At 38.7% G+C, this 23,759-nt stretch overlaps 1 protein-coding gene across 1 annotated transcript; it reads left to right on the top strand.

Moving 5' to 3' along the window:
* Positions 1–6,625: 6,625 nt before the first annotated feature.
* On the top strand, positions 6,626–7,670 carry LOC117611203 (uncharacterized). Its single transcript, XM_034339139.2, has 3 exons — positions 6,626–7,114; positions 7,189–7,341; positions 7,509–7,670. The coding sequence occupies exons 1-3, from the start codon at positions 7,100–7,102 to the stop codon at positions 7,668–7,670; spliced, it is 330 nt and encodes a 109-aa protein (XP_034195030.2). The 5' UTR covers positions 6,626–7,099.
* The last annotated feature ends 16,089 nt before the right edge of the window (positions 7,671–23,759 follow it).

The raw sequence follows: 23,759 nt of genomic DNA, 5'->3' as shown, positions 1-23,759 counted from the left end.
AAATTGAATGTGTTAATTTTCCTTTGCGAGCTTCTTCATCACACTTTTGAATGATGCGTCAAATTAAATTTCGCGCCTCACTGTGTACCGTTTGGCCGTGTTTACGCTCCATAGCAAATTTCTTATATTTAATTTAACGGTAAAATAAAAATAATAATAAAAATATATTTTTAAAAACTACAAAACTAAGTATAATAAAAGGATTATAAAAGTATGAGATTGTAAAATAGAAAAATAGAAAATTAAAAAAATACTTATATCCTACTCTATACACTAATTTAATATAAAGTATCATTCGTACTATACTAAGATATTGAACTCTAACTAGAATAATAAAAAGATAATAAAATTATAATACAATGAAAAAAAAGAATAATAAAATGAAAAAAACAATAATAAAATGCAAAAAAACGTTAAATTAAATAATTAAAATCGCTATGAAGTTAAAATATGCCTGGCGGTTATTTACTGAATGCTTTCAAAAAATTGTTAGTCAGCGCATCGTCGTGATTTTTGTATAGTATATTCGCGTGCGAGGAGTAAAAGATCTGGAAGTGGGAATTCTACACGTTCGCTACGTATTTAACGCAGAACAAAAGAACAATCGCAAAATATAAACGTTTTACGAAATACTGACTTCCTGTCTTCCCCTCAGAGGATCAAATTTCATTTTCTATCAGGCTTCAGCAACTTTATGATATCTTTGAATGTCGTCGTAGGGAAATTGTTATACAAATTAATCTTTAAATCCATTTTTAATCGAATCTAATTTTTATTTAAAATGTTTAAATAAACTATACACTCGTCCTTCGATTTACGCAGATTATCCGGGTTTCTTTTTCCACGAAAGACATCCGCGTTAAGGATCTATTAATACAAAACAATAATAAGTAACAGAGTTTTTCTCTTCCGTTTTTCAAAAACTAGACGATCCATCTTGCTAGTCTATAGGATGAATCCGAGATACTTTGACCACTTTTTAGAAAGAAATTGTGACATTGGTTTCTTTCAATTTGTTATCCTTTTGTGTAAATGAAAGCACAGCCGAAGTAATTTATAGTATACATAAATTATATTTCTTTTTGCTTAAATTACACAGAGGCGTCTCCTGCCTTAAAATATTAATATTGGCCGATCTCTCGCGGTGGTCAAACTATCCTGAACGTGCTATATGCATGAAAGTTTCATTTTTCTCTGTGTTTTATTTTGTGAATCCCTGTTATGATGACAATTTGAAAAGTATAAGTATCAAATAAAGTTTTTTACAATATCATATTGTAAATATATGTAAAAAAAATGACCTTATAAAATGCAACCGTCTATGTATCAGCTGGTATGTATCATGCATTAACGGGAGATCAGAAAACCTGCCCCCCCCCCGCCTAAATATAGAAATTCTACGCCAATGTAGCGTGTGACATCAAACACCCAAACGTTGGCGTTACGAAAGCGTCAAACGGTGGGGAACTGGCGGAGCGAACGAAGGTCCCCCCTTGCCCCTGTGCCGTCGCGCGGGACATCTTGTCATCGGTGGACAGTACAAATCTATCGCGGAACGAACGTCGTCAAGGACAGATATTGAAACAGAATGAGATGAAGCGATAGCGAGCGGCGAGTTGAATGCATTGGCGTAGAGGTAGATTCGGGATATACATTATTAAAAAGAAGCAGAAAAGTTTTTACACTTGCCGTAGTATCATTTCCATAAATTTTATGTAATAATAATTTTTGTTTAATAATAATAATGTTCACATAGTTAAAGTAAATTTTGTTTTTTGTATATGTATTTAGAACATTTACAAGTATAAAAAATGTTTATATTTGAAAAAAGGGTTAAACTTTGATTCCAGGGACATGAAATTATTGCCCTTTTTTTTGCTCTTTAATAGTTTTTGACACGTAAAATCCATAAATGTAGGTCGTAACTTTAGGAAATTAGCGGTTTAAAAGTTATGAGTATGTAAAGTTCGCGTTTTTAGGGTATTTTACACGCTACTTTGACGCCATGTTGCTTCCATCTATTATTTGATTGGCCCGCATAGATGAGCTTTCAAAGTTCCTATGTATCATACTACCAACCCAAAAATTTTAAAGAGGGCCCTTTGAAAGAAATTATTACATTTCAACAGTATTATTATTTCACGAAAGCGTTGCCGACCGCCTGACGGCGGTCGGATTTAAGTATATAGCCTAACCTAATCTGATACTTCCGCTTACCTTATTTAAAAATATATTGTTTCTTAATTGCCTCCATTAATGATTCCATCATATCGACTTTATTTTTGCGGCAAAATCGACGCAATAAATACTCGCACAGGCGGTCGGCGAAATCATTATCGTGGAAACGTGCTCTACCTCTCATCCAGTCTTTCGCCGGCCGCCAGTGGGCTTCTATCTTTTGCGTATGTGTGCCATCGTTTGCTTTAATTGATATATTTAAATGTAATGTAAATTAATTTTGTTGAAAATTTCAATCCAAACCAATTTGAAAGTTATTCACCTACGAATTCCATGCTATGATTAACTGTCTTATGTATATATCCCGCTGCAGCAAGTCCTGCGTAACTTTTAAAACAATCGGTATGTATCTCGCTGCCGGGAATTACATGTTCTTGAATAATTGGAATTAAAGTTGCCGCTTCTCTATTTTCTACCACTACCATTCGGCAGTCATCGGTTTTGGTATCCACTATACCTAACACCCAATGACCTTCAACCCTTCTCCCACGATTATATTTTCTTTTACCGAATTTACCTTCGTCAATCTTGAACAATATAAAAATAACAACATTTAAATGACAAATTAAAATTTAGGAACGTCGAAGTGTTAAAGATAAGAGTTACTTGAACAATAATTGGTGATCCGGATTCCGAAACTCCTCCTAATTTGGGTTTTCCTGCCTGAATACATGAAAAACTATCAACTATCATTTCCCTACAATAATGGAACCACGTTGCAATTGTGTCACTGGACACAACTTCGCCTTTTACTACAGGGTCATATAACTCCTGCGCGGTAGATTCATACGACATGTCTTTCGTAAAACAATACAATAATCTAAAAATATTAAACAATTTGCTGAACTGTTGAAATTACAAAAATTAGTTTAAAACTTACTTGATTGCTTTATGCAAAGGTAATTGAACATTTTCAAAAAAGGAATCAATCGTGGCCGCAAATTGTTTACATCTACTGTGGCCGATGGGACAGCGAAATCGACCAAATCCAAATTCGGACAGCGTGTATAACTTCATCGGTCTACGATGAACCGGGCAATTTTTGTGTGTACGTAAAAGGCCATTTTCACGCGCCCAACTAATAGCAGCTTCTTTTGAAGCTGGTAAATTAGAAAAATTCCACTTTATATGGTCCATATTAATTAAAAAAAAACCGAAAAATAGAACACAAGAAACACAAAACTAAACGAAGCAGGTAGATAAAACGATAGACAGAACACAAAATAATTATCGTTTGTTAAAACAAGATACGAGCGAAACAAATTCAAATGAAACATTTGATTTATCCCGCCAAAATGGCCGCCGAATTCTCATCTATGCGGGCCAATCAAATAATAGATGGAAGCAACATGGCGTCAACTCACGAGATCGTATGATCCGCGAGTACAATTGCTATTTCATGCAATTGTGAACCACCAACAGAGTCAGTGATACTACACTTTACAGTGCAGTGCGACGCCGGACAGTAACAGTATTTTTTATTACTGTCCGCATAAGACCTTTTTTGACTTTTCAAAAGTCACTATTTTGAAATGTGTATATTGGCGTCGAGCAACTCACGAGATCGTATGATCCGCGAGTACAATTGCTATTTCATGCAATTGTGAACCATCAACAGAGTCAGTGTTACTGCACTTTACAGTGCAGTGCGACGCCGGACAGTAGCAATATTCGTGCAACTTTCTGAGAGGGACCTTTTGCGCTTTTCCAAGCTTGCTCTCTCCTCTGTTATAAATTGAGGCTCCCGAATGGGCATTCCCCTATTGTACCGGCTATCTATTAATTCCGGTAACATGCATAATAAATAAAATTGAATTAATTTTGGCTCCATATTCTTTTGCCAAAAATTATCGTCTCTATCGACTCTAATGTACTTTAACCCTTTTCGGGTCCAAATACAAAATAAGCAATATTTTCTACCTGTGACATGTAGTTGTCCTTGTACTTGGTAGTAATAGTAGTGGTTCCTGTTCAATTCATTTCCTTTTGCGTCTGCAAATATACGCCGAATAACTGCAACACTTTTGATTGCCTCCTCCGGCAATAAATTCTCCGCCGTTTTCGGACATTTGATTTCCACAATGCCCTCTTCGTCTATAAGTCCATCTGGCGAAGCTCCTAAGAACGGGATGGCACTATCAATAAATAATCCACATTCTTTAATTTCAACACCAATGCACACACTTAGTGGTTCACGTGCGAATTTTTCGCATTCCTGTCCATATTGTACTGCAGGTGCACTAATCAGTCGTGGATACACTAACGACTTCACTGAATTTCCACAGAGCGTGCCAATTCGACGACGGCATATTCGTCCAAAATTTGAGGCCGTCAATAATTTAGATTTGTAATTCAACCATCTCGGATTTTTCGCTTGACCGATGGTTTCTTCTTCAATGGCATCTCTTCTATTTTGCCAATTCTGTAACATTTCCATATGTTTTTTTTTCTCTAATTCATAAATATTGTTAGCCATATCCGGCTTTTCAGCATTTGGTCCGTAATTGGAATCCTTTTCAGAACGGAATTGTTTCCGCACGTGCTTTGTAATTTTTTTTTCCTTTCTCTTTTCACTGTATTTCTCATTTTCTTTCTTCTTTCTATTTTCTATTTTGCGTAAAATAACGGGCGGTTCCTTGTTCATCGCCGTATTCAGACGCGACAACACTTGTCTTGTGTTATACTGTAGGACAGCAGCAGCACATCTTCCCGTGTAAGATCCCCTCTCGCCGAAATTCAATCTTTTTCCTCCTGTATATTTTGCGACGATTCCATTGAAACTTTCGACGGCATTATTGTTGCTGTTATACAGCAAACTCTCAGCATGCGCCAACAGAGGTCGAAGTATTTCTTTGATTTGTTCATACACTCCCATCTTCATCAATTCGGGAACAATGTTCTTTTCATCTTTTTTACTCGTTCCATCGCAGAAGTATTGTAGTTTTGAACAATCTGCATGTTCACCAAAAACATGGCTAGGAACATTGTGTATGTCGGCATACAAATTCTTAATTTTATCAGCGGTTGTTACTTGCTGACAGTATCTGAACTCTGCGGCTTTTACTATGTCCGCACGCATTCGCCGTATGCTGCTTTCAACGATTCTTCTGAATGGACCAGGTGTTGTCATCTTTACAACTTCTTTCATTTTTCTGCAAAAGTTTCGCAATAAATGATTCGTGCATTCAATTTTTTTTACACGAATCTGTGCTTTATATGGATCTGCGTCTATAATTTTTTTATAAACGCTGCTGTCCCCATCAGCAATCAGTGTTGAATAAATCAGCCCACGTTTTTCTACGCTGGTCTTGAAGCCTTCGACTATAGCGTCACTTTCCATAGCCGTTGATGCTTGGCTTGCGCTCCAATTTTTAAAACAGGTGTGCTTTCGTGGCTCTTCTTTCTTTTTCGCAGCACATCGACAAATCCTGCACACCTTGTTTCTCACACCGATAAATAAAACTTTCTTCGTGTCCAATCATATCCAATTATAACGCCGACTCCAGACGCGGAATTGTACGTTCCAGTCCGGTATGATCGTTTCATCCAGCTTCCATCGGCCACAACGGGAATGTGAGGGATTCCACATCCGGAAACAATATCGCCTCTTTCAATGGCCAAGCGTTTTTCTTCCTCTGCCGCTGTTACCATCTCTTCTTCTGCAGCAACAATTAGTGCTTTCACGATTTTATCGTGATGCTTTCTAAATTCTTTCTTCGACATGGAGGGTATGTTCATCGCTGCAAGGAACTCCTCCATTTGGGCATAACTGCCTCCATTCACAATTGTTCCAGCAACTGCACACTGGTTTGTTTCCATTTTATTGCTTTCGTCAGGTTCACTGTGGATTTCACCTTTATATTTGCACATATCGCATATTACACTGAGGATGGTCCTCAGGCCCGACCGTTTCATGCCGGTTATTTTCAGGTGTCTAATTCCACAGTCTTCCCTGTTTTTAGCATGGTCACCTATTTTCTGAAATTCAGCAAAGATGTGCTGCATGTCCACGATACTGAAGCCATTTGGTATACAGAATTGTTCTTCAGGCTCGTTCGTTACAACTTTCTGTATTATCAGTTCTTCATTTTCTGAATTTGTGCCTTCCATATTTATCCCATCTTCAGCATTGTTTGTTTCTTCAATTTCAAACAATTTATTCGTCGTTTCTTCAAAAATTTCTGTCGAATTTGCCGTTTCTGTTTCGTCATCCAATGGCAAATAAATTTTCTCGGGGGTGTATCTTTGTCCATCGGATGTTGATTGTACGGAACTTTTCTGAAGGGCTAACCGCCGCCTTCTTTCGCGGCATGCTGTTTTTTTCGAATATCTTTTCGTACTGATTGTATATTTTGGCCGACGACTTCTATTATCCGCCACACACTGATGTTCACATTCATTTCTCCTATCTTCAATCACTTCAATCATGAGAACATTTTCACTATCACTCATTGTCACTATCACACCACAATATTCACCTCTCGCTTTGATCACTTCACACTTTCGAAGCTTTGAAATAAATTCAATGATGCTATCTATTTCTTACTTCGAATGCAACTGTCGCGAAAACGTAAAATGCAGTACGGAGAAACATAGGGCACCATGGTGGGAAGTGTTTCTAAGGACTACGAAAAATAAAGAACAATGACCAAAAAAACTTTTGAAGTTGTATTCATTTATAATATTATGAATTTAAATTATATAACGAAAATATAACATGAAAATAAAAATGTAATCCGTAAAATAAAAAATTAGAAAATAGGAAAAGGTCTATTTTATAAAACAGTGAACACGGTCCTGATCCCCACCACCATTCGAGTGGTTTCAGCATCAACGACAAAAGACAATCAAAGAAAGCAAGATGTCAGACCACGAGGTGCGTATAATCGGCCAGTAAAATATTATATCATTAATATTACGTTATTTATATATAAATTACTTTCTTTACAGATGGAAGTTGTGAACACAGACGAGAACAAAGAAGACATAGAAAATATACAGGAAAAGAAAGAGGAGGAGAAGCAGAAAGAAGATGGAAAAAACGGACAAAAAGATGGAAAAAACAGACAAGAAGAGAAAGAGAAGCCGCTGTCGTCGTCGAAAGTAAGTAAAAACATTAATTTTTCTATGTAATAAATGTGGCCAAATTCGATTTTCGTGAAAAGAAATCATTTCTACAATAGTAGCAAATGAATTTACACGATTATTTTTTTTTTTTTTTTTTTTTTAATAATGTTACAATTATAGTACAATTCATTATTATATTTCAGATTAAAAAATTACTGAAGAAAATGGTATATGGCGGTGGCGGTGGCCGTCGAGGAAAATGGGGCGGCCGCCGTGGAGGAAGGGGATGGCGCGGCGGCGGCGGCGGCGGCAGAGGACGGGGCGGCGGCACAGGAGGGCGCAATGTTATTGTCAATTATTATTGAAGAATTACAAATAAAAAAAATATATGATAAATTAGTACATATCTCTTTATTTCTTATTCCCTTTGTTGCGAATCTCCGGCGAATAATCGCGACGGACCCGCGGGCGAGAATATTCGCGACCAGAAATTCGTACGAGTGCGAGTGAGAAAGCAAGATGACAAAATTGATGTCGTTCCGTGCGACAAAACACAGTCTGTCTCGCAAAGCCATCGGTATCGTCATCTTGCTTTCTCACTCGCACTCGTACGCATTACACCGTCCGCGTGATCAGCTGTCTCCGGCGAGCATCGGCCGGCGATTCTTTGTTTTCTATTTATAAACGCGTTTAGAATTAGTGTAAAACTGTTGCATCCTCACTCCCTCCGATTCACCTTCTTGAAATTATTAATGTCCTGCAGTTTTCATTCCTATAACTTTTATGGTCGCGTACGTTATGTGTATTATTTCGTTCTTGCTACCTCTCTTTCGTTCGCGCTGTCCTTCTGTATGTCCGGCAGGAATCAAAATCTTTTCAGTAAATAATAAATACATAAATAGGAATACAAACAGCACATGTATATCGCCTTCTATATTTTTTTGCATATAGAATATGCGAATATTGCGAAATGTGCAAGTTTTATAATTCATTTCTCTGGCATATCTCTATATTTTTCATTGATAAAAAAACATGATTATAAATATGAATAAAAAAGTTTTGTGATTTGCCACACATTATGTATTGTTTCATTCTGAGACCTCTTTATCGGCTCGAGCTGATTCATTGTGCTGATGATTAGAATTGTAACAGGTGTGAACAGCGTGACATAAGTTTTAATACGTTGCGGCAACTATGCCTTACTTGTGGCTATATTCGCCTAGCCATTTGTGGTGTCAAATTAGAATTTACATTTATCGACTGATCTGTGTTTTTATGGACCCCGATGATAACGTGGTCAAATATATCATCAATGCCTCTGACGGAGAATCACTGAACTATTGTTATGTCTATTTGACGTCTGATGCGTGCAAATCGTAGATTCCATTTTACGTCTTCCAGAAGTGATAAACTGTGAAAAATCGAATTTCAGTGATATTGTGCTACTTCAAGGGAAGTTGGTCTGCTCTGTTATCAGTGAAAAAACGATTAAATCGTCCAATATTCGCTAAAATGTAGCCGAACGCAGCATTCGGCAGCCATGTTGTTTGCTTACAACAGCGTCTGTCTCAATCGTACAGTTTCCAAAATTCCATTTTTCTCAACGTATGATGTTTATTAGCGTTCAAGCGAACCAGACCGACCTGTAGCGAAGTCTACCCGTGTGTGCTGTACCCGCGAAAATTTCATTTATGCAATTATCGAGACGAAAAATGGAATCTGCGAAATCGAGTGTCTCTCTCACACATGGCGTATACGTGCATGCTTTCCGTTGATTGTGTGAGTGCACGAATACAGGTCATGGCAGAAGGAGTCTGTGCCCTTAAGATGATGCTAGCGTGGAGCCCGAACTTCGAATTCCGCGTCGGTAAAACAGTCAATGTTTCATCGAAAATTAGGCCGAACAGAAACTGATTGCAACGGCACCTGAATTATCGCATCCAACTAACGTCATGCTATGCTACGTCACTTTTCGCATACACCTAAATGACACACGGATGCTACGATAGCTCTACTATATACGTTACAGCAAAGTATAAAATACGATACTCAGTCTCAATCCGAGTGCGGAATCAATCGGACGTGTTATCATTAGCTCGTACCGCTACGCGTTCCGTAGTTCAGTGTTGTTGTATGCCGCCTCGTAAACAAAGTAATAGCGGTGACTGCGTCACCACTACATAAACCGCTGACATAGGTATACGTACATTGTACGTATCACCATGTCACAGAAAGTGAACCACCACAGTGATAAATTCCAATCCACGTATCCTTTCCAAATTAACGAAAACCAAAGTACCCAATCGGAAAATAGCCAAAGCACCCAAAAACTCAATATGACCGAAATCAAAACCTCATACGCAAACATAACGAAACACGAACACACTCCAACCCAAGATCAAGCTATTATTCTACAATCAATCGATGGTATCACAATTAAGGAGTACGCCCGGGCAATCGGTAATATAACAGGACCCAAAGCCATAAAATACCTATCAAGGATCTCCAACGGAAGGATCTGTATGTACCTAGATAGCAAAGAAACAGTCACAAACCTAACTTCTAAACACAAAACAATCTCAATAAACAGCGAAAACATAGAAATCCGCCCAATGGTGCTACCGGCCAAACGAATCATATTATCAAATATAGCTCCTATAATTTCCAATTCAGTTATCGAAAACGTTTATAGGAAAAACAACATCAAACTATACTCAAAAATTACACCACTGAAAGCAGGAATCGCCGACCCAGACCTGTCGCATATATTAAGCTTCAGGAGACAAGTCTACGTAGATCCAGAGGATGCAAAACAAATCCCGGGTTCCTTCCTTATTATGTTAGAAAACACCACCTATAGAATATTTGCTACCACGGAGAAACAGACATGTTTTAGGTGCAACCAAGAAGGACATATTGCTACGCAATGTCCTACTAGCCTAAACCCAAACGGAACCAGTTCACAAACAGATTCAAATCCGCAACCCGTTCCACCCCCTTACATCGAAGATCAGCCCAATGAACTAGAAACAGAAATACCAAATACACAAGACCATATAGAACCAATGTCGCTGCATGTCTCTAACACAACAGAACCAGCAGAAACAACGACGGATGACTCGATTGCGGACAAGACAAGAAGCAAAAGACCGTTATCCACAACCTCAGAAGAAAGCAACACAAAACCAGTGAAACTAAGCGACCTAGAATTCAAGCCACCAGACGCAAAACTCAAAAAGCCCTATAGGAACCCTGAACCAGCCCTTAAGAAAACAAAACAACCCCCATCTCCTGCCTTCTCGCTAGACAAAATGGACGATATGCTGGAACCGGCTAAGAATTACATCGAAGACCAAAGTAACAACCACGTGCTAAACTATATACAATTCAAAAGCTTCCTAGAAAACGCAATCACAGCTCCAAACCCGCTAGAAATCTCCAAAATATACACAACCAATACCCCAGCCTTAGCCGAAATGGTCCTAAGAATCCATCCCTTGCTCATAGGACGAAGCATAAAAAACAGACTACACAGATTACACAAAAAAATAACCCAGTACTCCCTAACAAAAACAACTGCTAATTGGACATCGGAAATAGAGAGCGACTCCGCTTAACCACAATGAAACACATAATCCAATGGAACATAAACAACTTCTACAGCCAATACGAACAACTACAACTCCTCTTAAACCAACACAACCCATCCATTATTTGCCTACAAGAGACAAACCTTAAAAAACACCACGATCCGAGACTCAAAGGGTTCACCGTCTTCAACAAAAATAGAGACGGCGATAACCATGCGAGTGGGGGAGTACTCATTGCAGTATCTGAAAAATTCAACGCCACCGAAATCCCGCTAAACACAAATCTGGAAGCAATTGCAGTTACAGTACCATTCCCAAGTAAAATACACATATGCAACATATACTTCCCAAACAGCCATCCTCTAAACCTAGTTGACTTAGAAACGCTTATAAACCAACTCCCAACACCCTTTATACTAATGGGCGATTTCAATAGCCACCATTATCTTTGGGGATCATACAACACAGACGGCCGTGGGAAAATAATAGAGAAATTACTAGAACACCCCAACATCACTCTCCTCAACTCAGGCAGCCCTACACATTTTACAGTAAGCACTGGGAAAATGAGTGTGATCGATCTAACACTTTGTAGTAGCAAATTGACGCAATCCCTAGAATGGGACTCCTTACCAGACCTCCATAACAGCAACCATTTTCCCATAAAAGTAACTTACTTAGATATTACCCCACAACTGCAAAACAAATCCACTGCCAAATGGAACATAAAAAAAATAGACTGGTGTGTATACAAAACAATAATCTCAAACACCCTTCAAGAAGCCCCAAATAGCGAAATCGATCCAAACAACATCAATCAAGAAATCGAACGACTGGAAACAATCATCAAAAAGGCAGCGCAAGAATCTTCTGGGCCAATAAAACCAATAAGCACAAAAAAAAGAAACACACCTTGGTGGAACAAGAACTGCTACACAGCCATGAAAGCCACAGGGCCTTTAACATAGCAAAGAGACAACCAACAACAGAAAACTTAACGAGCTTCAAAAAATATCGAGCAAAATTCCGCAAGATAATAAAAGAAAGCAAAAAAAAATCTTGGCAATCATATATATCAACCATCACAAACAAAACTCCAACAAATGCCCTATGGAAAAATATCAGAAACATTACTGGAATAGAATCATGCACAGAAATCCAATTTCTCGACTTAGGAGATAACAAATTTATAACTAACCCACAGGACATAGCTGACACCCTTGCAGAGACATTCCAAAAAAATTCAAAAAATAAAAACCTAGAAGAAAGAGCCCACACACCCTCCCCGCACCTCACAAACCAAAGAAACGACACCAGCCCCCCAGTAAACGCTGGCTCCGAATCCACTCTAAATTCAACCATAACCCTAGAAGAGCTAACAAACATTCTCCACACCACCAAAAATTCCGCTCCTGGTCCTGATAACATACCTAACAAATTGATAAAAGAATTGCCACAAATCGGTACCGAGCATCTCCTCAAGATCTTCAACTCCATTTGGGTACATCAAGTATTCCCGGACAACTGGAGGAAAGCCACAGTTATACCCATACCCAAACCAGGCAAAAATAAAAACAAACCTGAAAGCTACAGACCGATTGCTTTAACAAACTGCATTTGTAAAATATTAGAAAAAATAATTAATAAAAGGCTCAGATGGTTCCTCGAATCATTACAGTATGTTTAGACATCGAAAAAGCATACGACTCAATACCAAGGACCACAATCAACAACGCCCTTACCAAAACTAGACTAAACGGCAATATATTAGCTTTCATAAAAAATTTCCTTACAAACAGAACCATCCAAGTGAGAACAAACGGAACCCTCTCCAAACCAACCATCATACACAACGGAGTACCACAAGGTTCGGTAATCAGCGTTACGCTTTTCTTGATAGTAATCAACGACATTTTAAATAACATTAAGCCGCCAATCCAAGGAACCCTGTTCGCGGACGATCTAACAATAAGCTGCAGCGGGAAAAGCTTAACCACCATCATTGAGCTCCTACAGGAAAGTATAAACGACCTCCTGTCATGGTCCGAGAAATCAGGCCTCAAATTTTCTCCCCTAAAAACAAAATACATCATCTTCTCTAAAAAACGCAAGAGAACCATACTTCCCCCTAAGCTCTATATACGGAACACTGAAATCGAAAAAGTAAACAGCATCAGAATACTTGGACTCATCTTTGACCATAAGCTAACGTGGGGGCCACACATGAAATACCTAAAAACCACATGCTCAAAAAAAATGAACATCATAAAAGCCTTGGCAAATAATAGCTGGGGAGTTGACCAAGAGATTATTATACAAACCTACCAGGCACTAATTAGATCCAAATTTGACTACAGGTCAATAGTTTATAACTCGGTTAAACCCAACACCCTGAAAACAATCGACTCAATTCATAATGCCGCCCTACGAATAACTACTGGAAGCTACAGGACCAGCCCAATAAATAGCATACTATTTGAATCAAAAGAACCCTCACTAGAACAAAGAAGGAAGTACCTAAGCCTAAAATACGTAGCCAAAATGTCCTCCACTCCAAATAACCCCACATACAATAACATATTCACAAATAGATATACTCACCTACAAGCTAAAAAACCCAAATCCCCAAACCCATTCTATGGAAGAATTGCCAAATACGATAGCTTCACCGTGATCACATCGACTCCAACCATTCCACGTAAATATAGGAAAACAGCTCCCTGGACCCTAAAAATCCCAGAAACCAACGTTGACCTCGCAAAGCTCCCGAAAAACCAAACAAGCAGCATTGAACACAGATTAAACTTCCAACAACTGTGCAACAAATATCCCAACCACCAAACGATATACACCGATGCATCAAAGACCGACCAGGCAGTACGTGCCGCCATCGTCACGAACAACACGACCAAAAAGTTCCACCTTCCAGCAGCCTCATCTATCTTTACAGCAGAAGCTTGGGCAGTTCTTGAGGCCCTTAACTATATACGAAATAACAATCTCCAATCTTCTATCATCCTCACAGATTCCATGAGCGTAACCATGGCAATAGCAAACATAAATTGCAAAACCAAACACGAAGTCATCCTAAACATCCAATATACCTATACGGACCTCATCAATAACGGCAAACAAATATCCCTAGTCTGGGTTTCATCTCACCAAGGTATCAAAGGAGTCGAAGCAGCTGACACAGCCGCTAAAGAAGCAACACCACTTCCGCCAGACGACAACCGCAGACAAGTCCCATACCAAGACCTCATTGTCACATTACGCCATATCGAACAACAAGCATGGAATAAAATATGGACCACCTCTAAGAAAATAAAAACATACGACGTTACCAAAGACTTCTACCAAACAATGCCTAGCAGCAATATGAAACGGAAAGACAGGATATACTGTAGGCCAGGCTGAGAACAGGTCACTGCAGACTTACACACGACTACCTAATTAAAAAAACGGAACCACCAATGTGCATTACCTGTAAGAAAAACATCACCACCAACCACCTACTATTCGAATGCAGAAGATACAACACCCAAAGACAAAAATACGGAATAACATCGACGGAAGTCCTCACAACTCAGAAACTTGTAGAAAATACCCTAAACTTCCTAAAAGACATTAACATCTACCATAGTATATAACCGGACAGAAACGAAGGAAACAGGTCCTAGTCGTCGCTAATGACCCGTAGGTCGATGCGACGTAAAACCCGAAATAAAAAAAAAATTAAAAAAAATACGATACTGCACACATGACCTAGGAAATATATGAACGACCTAACTCCTTTAGGCAAATGTTATATAAAATGTTATATATTGTAATATAAAATAACCAAAGGAGGAATATCCCTACAAATTGAATGTCTAAAGTTACTTTTTTAAAAAATAATATGTCCTGATATTGTACTCCGAATTCCTATAAATCGAGTGCCTAAGGTTACTTTTTTTTTAAAATGTCCCGATATTGTTCTCCGAATTCCTATAAATCGAATGCCTAAGGTTGCTTTATCCTTCTAAAGGAAATCGTCAATGTATCCATCTTCAGGCACTCGCAGCGAAAATCGTCCACCCGCAACGAACTGTATATAAACAATAACTACAAAGAAAATACACTGATTATGCATATCAAATTATTGTCCATACATAATTATCTAATATAGTCAAAAAGCAAAAGATTTAGTTGAATAATAATCGAGATATAGCATTGCAAATAGGATCGTATCCGAAATGAACCTCACAGCGAAAATCATCCACTTTCAACAACGTTTGATAAATTGCAAGAGTTATTTCATTTTGTAACTTTTAATAAGTGAGTTATAAATTTATGTATGCTGAATCTGAACCTGCAAACCATTTTTATCTAACTTGTATAGTTTTTTAGATAATCAATCTTGTTAGAAAAATTGCAAGTATTCAATTTTGGAAATGATTTTTGCTTTTACAGTAGCAGATATTCAGGTCCTTTCTCCACGTAATAATTCTGTAGACTCTATCGAACAAAATGATCTAAATTGTTATTACATTATAGACGTGTAAATATGTTTAAATAATAATGGAACGGAGAAAGACCCATAAATCGCACGAACGTCTGCTGATATTTTTCATTATATTTCAAAAACTAAGGATTTAGGAAATCGTATGTGTACATCGTCAGTACACAGGATAAGGAATAGGAGAATAAATGACAAGAACGTTACTAGCGGAAAATGTTATAATTAGACCTAATAATGATAATAACAATAGTAATAATAAATATAATAATAATAATAACAACAACAATAATAGTAATAGTAGTAGTAGTAGTAGTAGTAGTAGTAGTAGTAGTAGTAGTAGTAGTAGTAGTAGTAGTAGTAGTAGTAGTAGTAGTAGTAGTGGTAGTAAAAAAAATTATAATAATAATAATAATAATCGTAATAATAATTATAAATAATAATAGTTGCTGAAATCAAAGAAATCATATTTGTATATTATCTTTCATTATTACATATTATACATATATTATCGTCGTACTCACTTCTAACGGCTATTGCCTTCAATTACCCTCTCCGGTTGGCGGCATACGCCAAGCGGCACTGTGGCCCGTGCCAAGGATATTGGGAATATAGCCGCACGGGCAGCCAGCTTGCCTGTCCGAGCCGCGGCCGCGACCGCGACCGCGACGCTCCCTTTCTTCCCGCAGCTGCCGGTTCATCGCCCTGCGGCATTGTCGTAGCATCCGCTGCTCTATATTTCTCAATGACTGGAAAAATAAATATTACGTTATTATGTGTAAACAATGAATAGCAGAAATAACGTACAAACAGGAACGTAAGAAAACGACTTATGCTTTGTTGCTGCAAATGCTGCAACTGCAGCGGCACCACCGGTTGCTGCGGAAGCAATACTTGCTCACCAGACAGCGACAGGTGCAGCTGCTAGTTTTGTTGCTGCTGCTGCTGCTGCTGGAGCAGCTGTTGGTCTTGCTGTTGCTGTTGCTGCTGCTGCTGCTGCTGCTGCGGTACTGGACAGAGCAGCTGTTGCATCTGCAGCTGCAGCATCTGCACCTGCGACCGCAGCTCTTGGATCTCCCACGAGTGCTGCTGCTGAACTTGCTGCTGCAGTCGCAACAACGGCGTCCGTTGAGGTGGTCTGTGATCCTGCTGCAACTGCAGATGCTGCATTTGTTGTTGCAACTGGAACAAGGGCAGCAGCTGCGGTGGTTGCTACAGACGCAGCGATCTCTGCGGCTGTTGGTTTTTGTGATATTGCAGCTGTGGCTGCTGCGACTGCTGCGGCTGCTGTGGCGGAAGTTGCAGTTGCAGTTCCGGCTGGGGCTGGAGTTGCAACTGCGGCTGTACTTGTTGTTGCAACTCCGGTTCCATTTCCTCTTCCTCTTCTGGGAGTGCTTGCAACAGCGCCTGCGGTTGTTGTTGCACTCCCACTGATTTTTCCTTGGTATGTTCTAAAAGAAAACTGAAAAACATGGATAATATGTACTGCAGAGAAATTTCAAATGCATTTATCCAGAAATTTACGAATATTCATTGACAATTACATGTATTGAACTGTATTGAATTACAAAATACGAATAAACCAGTTCACAGAAAACCAATGTATCATGGAAAAATATTCCGGAAGACAAAAATTTTCTCCACACAAATTAGCGCAGAAATATATAGGGGGTCACAAAATTATTCGCTCACCGTTTAAAACAGAATAGCTCATTTAAAATCGGACCAAATAACGTGAGGTTTCTGCAAAAACTATACAAATTAGTTTATTAACATATGTATTTTTGTCGTTTTAAAAAATTACAATTTATCGAAATCGGGAAAAAAATAGTAAAGGGCAATTTTTTAACTTTTTTATCTGAGCTTGCAATGAAAATTTGAAATATGACATTTGTAAATTTAAGTATGTTATGTGTATACTGAAAATATCATCGAGATCGGTCAATGCACTTAGAAGTTACAAGTAATTTCAATTTCCGAAAATTGCGACTTCTCATCTATACATCTCTGTATACAGTAAAACCTGGATATATGCAACAGGAATTGGAACCCAAACATTGCACCAAATATCCAAGCGAGATGTCGATTCTGCGTCCGTACACATCGTGTATATGCAGCCGAGGGGTCTATTCTATTATTATTGTTTATTTATTCTATTGTTTATTATTCTATTATTATTGTTAGCTTGTAAATTATTCAATACAATTCTGTCCAAGTAATTTGAATTACTTATAACTTCTAAGTGCATTGATCGATCTCGACGAAATTTTCAGTATACCCCTAACTTATTTGAATCTACGAAAGACATATTTTAATTTAAATTTTAATTATACGCTCACATAAAAAAGTTCAAAAATTACCCTTGACTATTTTTTCTCACGATTTCAACAAATTGTCATTTTGTGAGACCACAAAAGCATATATTTTAGTAAATTAATTTGTATGGCTTCTCGAGAAACCTAACGTCATTTGGTTCAATTTTGTGACCCACTGTATATGAGACAAAGCAAATTTCGAAACAAATATTTTTATTACAAATGTTCACGGAATGTAATTGTCAATGACACTCGGGAAGTAAAGATGAAAAGAAACACTTACTGCGGCTTTGCGAATTCATTTTTTTGCTTCGATGATCACTACTTCGTAGCACGTTTCGAACTGCCGCTGCCAGGGAAATTGGAAAACGCCATAGCGTTCGCGTTTCGTTTTTGTTTCACTTGGGGGAAAGGCCCGCGTTGCCATCTACTACTTCTTTCTTAGACGTAGAAGACGTATTGAAAAATTGAATTTGTATCAATATTTGTGCAAAAAATAAGCACACATGGCAAATAAAAAACGTACAAATCAGACGTTTCCGGGTAGGAGAAGGCTCTCCCTCAAAAGAACTTATAGAAAACTGTAAGTGCTTACAAAATACATTTCAGTAATTTGTGTGCAAATATTTACAAATATTTCTAACCTCATCCATTCTACTTTGCAGGCGACAGAAACAATGGCAATCGTCGGCATCGACGATTGAACCTACTGCAGTTGTCAAAGAAAGAAATTCTCTCCCGGTAAAATGTTGTGTATCGAAAAATGTGAAGGAGGTTGGTCAGACAGATATGTCAGACCCCCTACTAGTTTGTAAATATCATAATAATGATCCTTCGTTTATCTCAAACAATTCCAAAGATGCGGGGCGCATCTCATCAGAAAACGCCCTTCGCGAAAATAAAAATGTGGGACGCACCTCACCAGAAAACGCCCTTCGCGAAAATAAAGATGTGGGACGCATCTTATCAGAAAACGCCCTTCGCGAAAATAACGATGTGGGACCCATCTTATCAGAAAACGCCCTTCGCGAAAATAAAGATGTGGGACGCATCTTATTAGAAAACGCCCTTCGCGAAAATAACGATGTGGGACGCATCTTATCAGAAAACGCCCTTCGCGAAAATAAAGATGTGGGACGCATCTCATCAGAAAACGCCCTTCGCAAAAACGATGAAACTGTCGTATAATGCGAATGTACAAGTGAGAGATCCACTGTACAAAACGTCCTGGACAATAGCGACAACAATCTCGTCGTAGACGTCGGACACGTAGATGTGGGACGTATTTCGGAAAATGTGCCAGAAGGCCGCCACATTGTTGACGATCAGTTCTTTTGGAATGAAATACATAGAACGTTCGACAATCATGCGCGAAGTATTGAATGTCATTTTCGCGATTGGAAAATGATCGGTAGTCGCCAACATGGGTGTCTCACACAGTTTTTCTTGAAGTGCCAAATGTGCAATTACGAAGATACTGTTTGATCGGAACCTATGCATTCAGATATAATGAATGTAAATGAGGCCATGACGACCGCGACTGTTACAATCGGAATCGGCTATGCACAACTAGAAGAATTATGCGCCGCCTTGAATATTCCCTGCATGGCTGAAACGACGTACCTGAGGTACCGTGAAAAACTTGTAGATGAATTTATGAAAAGCGCAATGCGTATCATGCAGGTAGCAGGGGAAGAACAAAGAGGGTTAGCTTTTGAAAAGAATGAAGTCGTCGACGGTATCCCATACATAACTATCATAGCGGATGGTAGCTGGATGAAGAGATCGTACGATACGAATTATGATTCACTTTCCGGTGTTGGCGCCATTGTAGGTTTCCGCACAGGAAAAGTTCTGTTTATCGGCATACGCAATAAATACTGCACAATATGTGATATAGCGGAACCAAAAGCTACATCCCCCAAACATCATAAATGTTATAAAAACTATGATCGTTATGCCAGTTCTAGTAGCATGGAAAGTGATGCTATCGCTGAAGGTTTCAAATGCAGCATTGAAATGCATGGCTTGATATACCAGGTATATAAATATGAAATCGGAATTTTTGTATAGAAAATACACGCTTATTGTATGAAAATGATAAAAAATATTTTATTCGAAGTATTGGCCATCGCTATTTATACATCTTTCCCATCTCTTTGATAATTTGTGGATGCCACGCCAATAAAACTGTTCCTCTTTTGATGCAAACCAGTCATCGAGCCATTTTCGTACATTTTCGTAAGATGTGAAGCGCTGCTCAGCAAGTGCGTGTCCCATCGATGCAAATAAGTGAAAATCAGATGGAGCCAAGTCTGGGGGGTAAGCCGCATGCGGAAGTATTTCCCAACTAAATGCCTTAATCGTTTCCTTGACCAGTTTTGCTGTGTGTGATGGTGCGTTATCATGAAGCAAAATCACTTTGTGTTGCCTTTTTTGATATTCTGGTCGTTTCTCACGTAAAGCTTGATTCAGATCAATCATTTGCTGTCGGTAGCGTTTCGTATTAACGGTTTCGCCAGGTTTTAGCAGCTCATAACAGATCACACCCTTCTGATCCCACCAGACACAGAGCATTGTCTTGCGTCTATACCGATTTGGCCTTGCAGTCGATGTCGGTGGTTCTCCTGGAGTTACCCATGATCTTTTACGCTTAGAATTCTCGAAATATATCCACTTTTCATCGTCAGTCACAATTCGATGGAGAAATGACTTTCTTTTGTACCTGGCGAGCAGCATTTCGCAAGTGGTTTTTCGGTTTTCCTGCTGTCTTTCGTTCAATTCATATGGAACCCATTTCCCCATCTTCTGGATCTTTCCCATGGCTTTCAAACGTATGGAGACGACTTCTCGTGTCACATTTAATTGATCCGCGAGCTGTTGTTGTGTTTGAGCATCATCTTCATGCAGCAATGCTTGCAATTCGTTGTCTTCGAATTTTTTCGGTGGTCTTCCACGTTCTTCGTTTCTCACATCAAAATCGCCACTTCTGAATTTTTTAAACCACGCAAAGCACTGTGATTTACCAAGAGCATGTTCACCGTAAAAAAAATATTTTAAATATTCGTAGAGCTGTCGTTTTAGCAGTCAATGCGCGAAAACAAGAAACAGGGCCTCAGCATATCAAAGCTAGAGAACTTCAGAAGGACATTTTAAGTATTCCTAGCCATATATTTGGTGAGCACAAGGAGTGCAATAGCCGCAGCCATACGTGTATGCGTGACGAAAACAGTGCTGAAAAAAATTACGTTCCATCTTTGAAAATATACGGTCTGTATACCCAAGTCGAGAAAGCCATACGATTTCTCAGCTGCTATTCGGATAATTTGTTAATGAATGTGACAAACAATCCCGCAGAAACATTTAATTCAATTATCTGCAAAGAGATTGGTGGAAAACGTATTAATTTTGGTGCAAGAGGTTCCTACAATTCTAGAGTTGCAGGAGCTGTTACGCAATACAATACGCAACAAGTACTTACAGAAATGCATAAGAACATGTGTAAAACCGTTCCGCCACTAGTAAAGAAATTAGAGGAACGGCGACAGAAAAAAGTTGCGAAAACGAAAGAATTGCGAATGACCCATGGCAAGAGAAGGAAATTTAAGCCGATGCAAGGAACGGATAAATATTATGGTCCAAACTCGCAAAGACCCGATCTTCCGAGTGATATGCTGCTTCAACTTCGCAAGGAACATTTTCAAAAGCTTGCAGACAATGCAAAAAATCGTACAATAATAGAAACGAACCCAAGAGAGGAAAACAATTCAGATTTATGGAGAACTTTGAAGGAGGAAATGCTAACTGCTTCGAATTTTGGAGCAGTGTGTCGCATGAGACAAACAACGTCCTGCGCAGCAATGGTAAAAAACATTTTATATCCTCCATTTGTCGATACCGCTGCTATGAAATACGGTCGCGATAAAGAACACATAGCAAGAAAAGACGTGGCGAACGCAATGAAAACAAGAATTCGAACTTGTGGATTGTTCATTGATCGCGACATTCCATACTTGGGTACATCTCCTGATGGACTTATCGACGATGACGGTTTACTGGAACTGAAATGCCCACAATCTGCTGAGAATTTGATAGTGATAGACGCAATAGAAACAATACGTCACTTACGAAACATCTTCGATAAGAGAGATATACAAGAAATGAATAGGAAGCACCAGTATTTCTACCAAGTACAAGGTCAGTTGCATATAACGCAGCGGAAGTACTGTATTTTCGCTATTTGGACACCTCAAAGCATACATATGATCCACGTAAATAGGGACGACGCGTTTTGGACGAATCATATGGAACCTTTCCTAACGCGTTTCTACGAAGAATGGATGCTTCCGGAAATATTGGACGTCGCCGCCACAATAGACACATGCCTATTAGAAATCGAGAATACATACTACGGGCAAAAGAAGACGTATCAATTCAAAAATCTAGTAGAAAAATCGCAAAAAAGCGTACATATGAAAACATGATACAGAACAGTGTTGAAGCATCAAATATGACCGTTGAAGCAGTAAATAGCGAGTGTGTCATTGTCAGTCATTCCGACCAAGAAGAAAAATTCATAGATGATGATGTAGGATACTATACATTGGAGACTGCTGTTTCTTCTGTAACTGATGTACAGAAAAATGTACTACCTGTGCAAAGTAAATTAAACGATGAATCGTTAGATCGATTTTTGCGTGTCGTCAGAGAAACTACTCCTTTTGAAACGCAAAGTGTCCTATACTTACAGTTTACAACATTTATCAAGCCCTGCTGTAGTGACAAAAGCGTGCAAATAATTGGAGGCAACTGTTCTGATCACTGGCGAAGTATCTATTTCGACGGTCGCAAACTCCATGTATACGACAGTTTAGCTAGCAGTGCATACGACAAGTTCGTAGAGGAAGAAAAAATATATATTGCATTACGATTTCCTCATATTCGCAAAAATGATATACTTTTTGAAAGAGTTCAGGCGCAACCAGATTGTTATAGTTGTGGTGTATACGCGGCGGCATACATCACTACCATAGTTTTGGGTGGAAACCCTTGCTCAGAAAACTATTCCCATGACGTACAACGTCTGAGACGTCACTTTGTGAATATTATTCAAAATAATATACTCTTGCCCTTCCCGACAGAATAAGAGAATAGTAATATATTATGCACTGTTGGAGCATAGGCTTATTAGCGAGGTCGTCAAGGCAATTAGTCCTACAATGCGTTAGTAAAAGTTTCATTCAGAAAAAGTCAAAAATAAAAAAGCATCAGTCACACCGACACGTTTCGGCTCCTAGCTTAGAATCCTTGGACCTCTCTCTTCTCCACTGTCTGTCCCTTTCTACGGTCACGCTTGGCTCGCGCCGCATGTAAACCCGGAATTGACGCCACTATACATTTTTTCTTTGCCTCTTCAAAATTGAGTGACATAACCCTTATCTATGCTTCAACACTTTGTATTCATGTATATTATTTCCTGTAAAATCCTCTTTTTATTTACGGCCACCAGTAGCATAAAAATGTGTAAATGCAGTAAAATCTCGATTAGTGCATTTCAATCGGAACCGAATGCGAACTCGAATCGTGTACAGAACACGTTTCTCAAGTGAGTTCGGCTCGCGTTTGATGTGTTGACAGCCGAGAATCGAGGTGTACAGGAAAAAAGCACCCGGATACGTGTGAGATAATACTAACACAATCAAAATTTTTTAATTTTTATAATGAAAATTGTTAGAATAGAGGCAATGTATAATGGCGTTTACTCATTTTATGCATGATAGTTTCCTTTCTCTGTTTACATACGTATTCTATGTTCGCGCGTTTTTCTCGCGTCGCCTAGCGCGTTCTTCTTTTTTTATGATCATTCTCGAAAAGGGACTGCTAGAGATCGGAAGCAGAGTCCTCCATTAAATAAAGTTCAGTTTCTTTTATGTCACTCCTTGTGCTAGCTTTATTAAACCATATCATCAGGTTATGGGCCCAGTAAGCGCGTTGCAGATAAGGAGGAATTTAAGTGCGGAATAAAGTGTGTGCAGTCGAATAGGAAAGTTC

The sequence above is a fragment of the Osmia lignaria genome, chromosome 8, assembly GCF_051020975.1.
Source record: "Osmia lignaria lignaria isolate PbOS001 chromosome 8, iyOsmLign1, whole genome shotgun sequence".
NCBI classification, from domain to species: Eukaryota; Metazoa; Arthropoda; class Insecta; order Hymenoptera; family Megachilidae; genus Osmia; species Osmia lignaria.
Note: the sequence above shows the minus strand (reverse complement) of the source record. Positions and strands in the feature narration are given on the sequence as shown.

Bases quoted from the DNA above. Each gene is read 5' to 3' on its own strand.
- LOC117611203 (XM_034339139.2), top strand. The intron at 7,342-7,508 runs GTAAGTAAAAAC...ATTATATTTCAG, and splicing joins AGCCGCTGTCGTCGTCGAAA to ATTAAAAAATTACTGAAGAA.